The sequence below is a fragment of the Lycium barbarum genome, chromosome 6 (genome assembly GCF_019175385.1).
Source record: "Lycium barbarum isolate Lr01 chromosome 6, ASM1917538v2, whole genome shotgun sequence".
Taxonomy (NCBI): domain Eukaryota; kingdom Viridiplantae; phylum Streptophyta; class Magnoliopsida; order Solanales; family Solanaceae; genus Lycium; species Lycium barbarum.
Genome location: NC_083342.1, coordinates 104590542 through 104598263, shown reverse-complemented (window position 1 = coordinate 104598263; position 7722 = coordinate 104590542). Strand labels below are relative to the sequence as shown.

The following is a 7722-nucleotide window of genomic DNA, read 5'->3' as shown; positions in this document are numbered from 1 at the left end:
AACACAAAGTGCTACATATGTTGGTGAAAGTAATTTTTAAAAAATCAATTTGATGATAGAGATAAAAGTTTAACCGAGAGGTACTAAAGACAGTATGATTTCATGCAGAAATGGAGCTGCACTGGTTGGACGGAGCCCAATAGTCTCCGCTCAAAATTCTGTACCTATGAGGAAATTCACTTAATATATAAAATACAATAATCCATCCAAACAATTCAATAAGAAAACAAAAACATTATGGTTCAAAATCCATAAACTTAAAATCTTAAATTCGCCTGTGATTCAGGACTTTCAAAATCACACAAAGGATAGTCTAAGAGCTGATCAGAAACAGCAAAAACCATTCGCCAAAACAAACAAAACAACCAACTAATTCTTCGAGAATTTAATTAAGAGTCTATATAATCATAGCTCTCCAAATAATTAACTAACGCAATTCATTTAGCAGATTTCTTCCTTTTGGGTGCTGACTTTTTTGCCCTTTTCTTCTTTTCCTTCTTCACAACTCCAATATTATTGCAAGCATTCATCCTTAGAGACCTATAAGGTTTCTTTGGGCTGCTAACTCCACCAGCACTCCTTCCTGGTATCACTGTACCTTTCATTGGTACTGGTGGGGATGTTTTCTTTTCTCCCGTATCCCTGTAATAATTTATCAAAATAACAACACGAAGAAAAAAAAAATTCAAATTCAAAACGTGATAATTAAGTTTTTTTTTTTAATTTTTTTTTTTTTTTTACGTAAGGGCAATTACCTTGGTGGTGATGTGAGGTACGAGTCTACATACTGCGAAGCCCTGACTGAATGACTTGTGACGTCTTCTTGGTCAACTTCTTGATTAATCTCCACGAATCGGAGAGTTGACTGTCAAAGTAAATATAACATAGTTTTAGCTATTTGCTTCACGTTGTCTAGTTAAGGTTAAATAAAATAAAATTTCTCACTACTATGGATAATGTTTGGAAAGACAGTAAAGAACGTCATGAAAATAAAGTGACGCATATCGAGCCAAATGATATAAAATATTAAATACTAAAAGTCATTAAAGACAGTAGGGGTGCTATTTTGAGCGCATGAGTTTCATAGACCAGCAAAATAGTTACCAGGACTAGTCATGATATTCCTAACAAAAGATAATTTTGGCTTCTAATTTTCTAGAAATAGATAAAGAAATTGTGGTACAGAAACTAGAGGAGATGGTAGATGAGCAAAAACTAAAGGAGTAATTTTTAATTGCTGATGCACATAGAGATGTATAATAATTACGTAAAAGTTAAACACATGTACTAATATACCCCGCATGCAAATAGTTGGTAATATACAAGTAGTTTATTACAGAATTAGATAACATGCAAGTAGAGTATATATAGTTTGATAGTTTAATTGAGCTTGTAACGCAGCATTAGCAGAAAAATGTAAGATGTGGGTACGTGTTATAAATGTCCATGTAGGTAAAGATAGTGACAATTTTAAACAAGTATATGATGATTATACATATGATACTAGCAAGGCCGGCTGGAGGAGGAAGCTACTGAAGCAAAGGCTTTAGGCCCCCCCAAATTGAAGGCCCCAAAAATTTATTTTATATATTATACAATTATGAATAAAGAGACTAGATTTTATATCTATTTTTTTTTAAAATGTGATCAAGGTTATTGAGATAACCAATTCACATTTTATACTCTTTCCGTCCTAATAAAAGTGACCTATCTTTTTTCTGTAGTCAGTCCTAAAAATAATGACATCTTTATATATATATATATATATATATTTAATAAAAATAATTTTAAATTCTCATTTTATCCTTAATGAAATAATTTATAGCCGCAAAAATTTCGATGGCTTGTTTTAGATCACAAGTTTCAAAAGTTTTTCGTTTTCTATTGATCCCGTGCCTTAATCACACACCTTCACAGAAATTAGAGAGTAATAAAATTTATGCAATATATTTAATGAACAAATTGATGATGACTTTGTTAATTTTAAAAATGAAGTCTTTTATAAAGTTGATAATTTCTTATAAATAGTGTACTTTTAACTTCAAAATAGACTTGAATTATTCTAAATGTATGAATTCTTTTGACCAGTACTTAGTTGTACACAATAGAGATTATAAGATTATGAAAATTTACAAAAATATTATCTTAATCGTCAATATATGTTTCTTATACAAAATTTATTTAAATTTTTGTGAATAGAGTTACTAGATATCTCTAATTTTAGAAGCTACCATGTCACTGGATGAATAATCAAGAAACGTACATGATGGTCTCTATATATACCATCGTTACCAGAAAAAAAATTAGAATAAAAATTTATTAGATAAATTTAAGACCTCTTATAAAATTTTGATTTTACTCCACCAACTTCGTTGAGCTGCCCCTGAGTACCGGGAACAATGAAGGAAGAGCAATATTAGAACTCACTATAGCTTATAATTGAGTAGTAGCTAACACATATTTCAAGAAGAGGGAGTCGCACCTAATTATGGACAAGAGTGAAGGTAACCGTGTACTCAAATAGATCTAGACTTTATGAGATAGAAGTACATGCAAGGACAATATGGTTATTCCAGGAGAAACGATGACCAGCCAACATAGGTTAGAAGTCTTAGATGTAAAGCTTAGGGTTAGAGTGAGAAATGTGACGACTTGCAAACAATCACGAATTAGGTAGTACTGGGCATTAAAGGAAGCTAACCAGCTAGCCTTTCAAGAAAAACTAGGGGAGAAGGGAGCTTGGGACTTAGAGGAAGACACAAATATCCTTTAAAAGGAAATGTCATGTTACATTAAAAAGGAGCAAGTACTGAAGTGTTAGGTGTTTCTAAAGGTCTAGGACCTCGACCACAGAAAACTTGGTGGTGGAGTGAGGAGGTACAAAGAGTTATTAAAGCTTAAAGGAAACTACAACAATCTAGAACATATAGTTCTCTCAGAATTTTCCAATATTTGTTCCACTAGTCGATAATGTAATCACATGTTATAAACACGAAGATTCACAATCTATGATCGTACTTGTTAAGTTGTTCCATATTTCAGAGAAGATCACGTTCTTCTCATGGATCTTTGACAATGAATTAGAAGAGAGTTTTTTCTTTGTGTTCTTGTAGGATGTTGTCAAAAGCCGGGGAGGAGAAAAGCTTTTGAAGAAAATAAGAGAGCTATGAGGGAAGTTAAGAAGGCTACTAGTAAAGTCCGGTGGGAAACTCTCTAGGTGGTTTGTAAAATTCACGTAACCACGAAATCTATTTGCACTACGCTCTCAATCATCTCAAGTGGAAAGGGAGCAAGAATCTATTTTAAGAACGAGTTCATTAAATGTCTCAAACCTAAATGGTATTGTTAATTATTTGCAAACTAAAAGGTTAACCTTAATCTAAACATTAGAAAACTCAGATGTATATTAGATCCTTTTCACCTAGCACACAGTAATTACTATATTTTTTCTAAGAAACGACTATATTAACAAGAGCTGAAGTCATAATAAATACTCCAATAGACTTACCTCATTATCAGCAACACTTGTCAACCCATGAGTTTTTGATGAATCGCCTCCATCAGAGTCATCAGAGATGATTATGAGATCTAACAATCATCAAATAAAGGTCCAAAAAATGATAGGATTATCAGATATTTGCAAGCAATCACCGCATTTCTTATTCTAAAACACCTGGAAGTAAACTAACTCTTTATTTGGTTTTAAAATGTAACTAAAGTGATAATCTTGTTTATTTATGCTCTTTAGAAATATGTGTGTTCTAGAAATTAGCATTATAATCAGTAACCATATCTACGAGAGAAATGGGGAGGGAGACTTGACAAATTAGCAGTTGAACGAATTAACTGCCATCTTATTGTCTGACCTATCATTCCTAGTGTAAAATTCTAGCACTAAGAATTTGTATAAAATATTAAGAGCCTGTTTGGATGGAGCTTATAAGTTAAAAAAAAAAAAGTTGGGGTAACCCAACTTTTTTTTTTTTTTGACTTATAAGTTGTTTTCAGCTTATAAGCTTGCTTTAGATAAGCTAAGTTAAAATATGCCCAATTTTTTTTTTGGAGATTAATTTAAGCACAAAATGGCTTTAAGCTGGCCAATCAAACACTCAAAAAACTAAAAATAGCTTATAAGCAACTTATAAGCCAATCTAAACGTGCTCTAAAACTTGAACTGTCTCGAGAAAGGTAAAGAAAAGGCGACAAGCTTTGGCCGGAATTCATTAAATTCTACAAATTAAAACTAGTTTAATCCTTTAATACATTGTCAGTACATATGAAAATGAAATAAAAATATCTAACGAGCTCTTTTTTTATTTTATACTTTTATATTTAGTTTCTAATCAAAATGTTCTCGTCAGGGAGGATTCTTTATGTTAAATGAAAAGTGGTTTGTCGAATGTCACATACACACTAAATATTTTATTATTATTTTTCATATAGGGTAAATTAATTTCATGTAACCCTCTTAACCTTTTCAGTTTTGAGTTTGGAGAACAATATCTGCTTCCCCTTTTGAATGGGCCAATATATAAACCCCTTGATCATATATATATATATATATAAAAGCATGGGTTGGGGGATGGATCGTCATCCGCCCCCAACTCATGTTAAAAAAAAAAGGAGTGGACTCCATGTTAAAAAATTTAAAAAATATTAAAAAAAAATTCTCCAAACTCATAAAAAAAAAAGTGGATCTCATATTAAAAAAATTAAGCAATATAAAAAAAAGTTGACCCCATATTAAATAAAACGTGCACCCCATATTAAAAAATTAAATAATATTCATGTAATTCTCAAAGTATTCTCATTAAGTCAATAATGGTGGATTCATTGCCACATGCGTATCAACCCATTAGTGGGAGCAAAATATTTCTTCAAAAGATTAAGTGGTCAAACCATACAATTTTCTTTCTTTTCTTATATTAGCCTGAGATCTAATCTAGATATTTCACTGTTGTATTTGCTATTCCGCGATGTCATTTATTTGTTATGTTTACTAAAATAAATATACTTAAAATATTTTTATTTTTATTTTAATTCTTACTCTAATAAATGTGAAAAGAGATTAATGTCGTAAAAGAAAAAATAATATTAAATGGAGATCAAATAATAAATAAGGTAAATTAGTAAATTATAATTCTAATTGATGTTTCCTTAAAAGAAGTGCAAAAGACAACATGACAAGTAAAATGAGCTAAACCAAGAATATTCACCAAAAATTAAAAAAAAAAAGTAGTTCTTCGTTTAAATAGAAAATCAAATCTCTACTTTGTTTCGTTTTAAACATGTAAAATTAATTTAATAATTTGAATTAGAATTATCCAAATCAAAATTTGATAAAAAACAATAAGTATTGTTTAGGTCCAGTCTACATACATTAACAATAGAATATTTTATACCTTTAAATTAATCGAATTAAATTTAAAGTATCAACTGATGCTTAAATATTGTTATTATTTTGTCTAAAAGAGAGGAAAATAGTTTCGATTTAACAAGTTTTCTCTTTTAAAAAGTATTAATAAATTTTTGCAAACTTTGTATTCGTTGCAAATACTAATATAATAAAGTTTTGGATACGGAGCACAAATTACAATGTTATATTAATCGTGTTTTGAACATAGTATATATATATATATATATATATGTGTGTGTGTGTTTATTAGCAATATATATATATACCCAAACAAAATTACATACAAATAGATACACTATAATCAAAGTGTTGGGCCCGTGCTCAACACGGGCATTGGAGGTGGTATCGTCGTCCACCTCCAACTCATGTTAAAAAAAATGAGTGGACATCATATTAAAAAAAAAAAAAAGCAATAAAAAATAAAAAGTAGACCTCATATTAAAAAATCAAGCAATATCAAAAAACAACTACACACATAAATACACTATAATCTAAAATATTGGGCCTGTGCCGCCATCTAGTGTATATATATATAACTAGTATGAATTGTAATATTTAATTTTTTCAACAATTAAAAACCCTATTGTTAGTATTGACTTTTTTTCAACTAGTTAATTTGTGTAAAACATTTATCCTATTTTCACTTTATTCGTACAAATTAAGTTTATTTATTTTTAAAAATATTTCATTGATGATTATTGTGCAAGTTAAAAAGCAATAACTTCGATGTTACAAAGTTTATAGGTGATATGATATCTCAAAATTTTGAAAACAATCTGATTTGCTAATTTGAATGTATTATTTTCTTATCTCAAAATATTAGGACAGTCAAATCTAATTTTCTCATTTCTTTACAATAACTTTTGGTTATTGATTTAAGATCCAAGATTTTATTCCCAATCAAAAGGTGAGATGAAGGCAGTATTGTTCCTAAATTCAAATAGTCGTGTTAAGGAGTTAAATAAAATTAATTAATTCATTTCTACACAATAACTTGTGGTTGTTCATTTAAGATCTAAGGATCCATTCTCATTCAAAAGGTAAAAAGGGTATTATTTCGTAGATCTGAAGGGTCCGATTAAGGGGTTAAGTGAAATTTACTCTTTTATATGTTATAAAGATTTTTTTTTTGGGCGGATAATTCTAAATTTCACCTTATTGTTTAGAGAAATATTTTCCGGCCCTAATGCCCCTTCATTTGACTAGCAACCCCAAAACGACAAATTGTTCCATCAAGAAATCGTAAACACATAGAACCACAGTATCAAATCTTAATAGACACCTGATTTATTAAAAAGACGTAACTAGCTCACAAGACTAATAATAAATTAATAAACTTGAATAGATACAACACCACAAAATGAAACCACAACATTCACCAACTCATAAGAATTTCATACATTAAAAATGAAGCCTACATTAATTTAAAGGCTAGTGTTGATAAATTTACCTTGAACCATATCGCTAGCACCGGCAGATAAACTCATATTCAAATGGTTTTTGTCGGCCTGATAAAAAGTCACAAAGATTTTACTAAACTTGATGATTTTGAGAGAAAAAGATTAGTATCAACACAAACACGTACATAAAAGTGAACTAATTTCTAATATGCGTTGGGAAAAAAAAAGAGAGAAGAAAATGTAAATGAAAATGTTGCATACCTTTCACACAAAATAAGTAATGGAGAAAAGTGAAATGAGTTACATCTTCATATATAGGTTTGATTATATATGAACACTGTATGTTTAGCTAAGATTACAATAATTTCATTTTACTTATATTATTATTTCCTAATTATCCGGAGAGAAACACAAGAAGAGGCTAGTCATTAATTAAATGTCTTGTTGAAAATATAAGAGGATGTGATCTAACCATTTGAAATTCATAACAAACCAAAAAGCCATGTATTATAGATGGTAAGTAGAACTAATAACAAAAAAGGAAAATATTAGCATGTTTAAGGAAAAGGAGATTAATTATTTCAAAGGGTTAATTCTGACAAGTTCCAAAGAGTATTTAAACATTGTTTTAGAGAAATCTAACCCAAAAAGATATTGTCTAAGTCGTAAGTTCTCGTTTATATGACCGTAAAGAAAAATTTTATTGATAAAATCAATCGCAATTGTATTATTATTTGAGCCATTATCAAGTAGTTATAAAATATTGGGGCATAATTTTTTAATATGTGGGTCATTGATGCTAATGTTGGGAAATCTAGTGGTCGACACGGCTATAGATTATACTTTTGGTAGTTTCCCTAGCGTTTGTCAATAAAGTAATATTGACAGAAATTTTAGGAACTTCGT

General features: G+C 29.7%; 1 protein-coding gene across 1 annotated transcript; it reads right to left on the bottom strand.

Moving 5' to 3' along the window:
• Nucleotides 1-252: 252 nt before the first annotated feature.
• Nucleotides 253-7141, bottom strand: LOC132599917 (uncharacterized). Its single transcript, XM_060313081.1, has 5 exons — nucleotides 7078-7141; nucleotides 6867-6924; nucleotides 3509-3588; nucleotides 756-865; nucleotides 253-642 (listed from the first exon to the last, which is right to left on the bottom strand). Exons 2-5 carry the CDS (start codon nucleotides 6901-6903, stop codon nucleotides 438-440), a joined length of 432 nt encoding a protein of 143 aa, XP_060169064.1. The 5' UTR covers nucleotides 6904-6924; nucleotides 7078-7141; the 3' UTR covers nucleotides 253-437.
• Nucleotides 7142-7722: the final 581 nt, after the last annotated feature.

Excerpts from the sequence above, each read along its gene's own strand:
- LOC132599917 (XM_060313081.1), bottom strand. The coding sequence starts at position 6,903 with ATGAGTTTATCTGCCGGTGCTAGCGATATGGTTCAAG. Across the intron at positions 866-3,508 it reads CAAGTGTTGCTGATAATGAG|TCAACTCTCCGATTCGTGGA; the intron begins GTAAGTCTATTG and ends TTACTTTGACAG. Across the intron at positions 643-755 it reads TACCTCACATCACCACCAAG|GGATACGGGAGAAAAGAAAA; the intron begins GTAATTGCCCTT and ends AAATTATTACAG.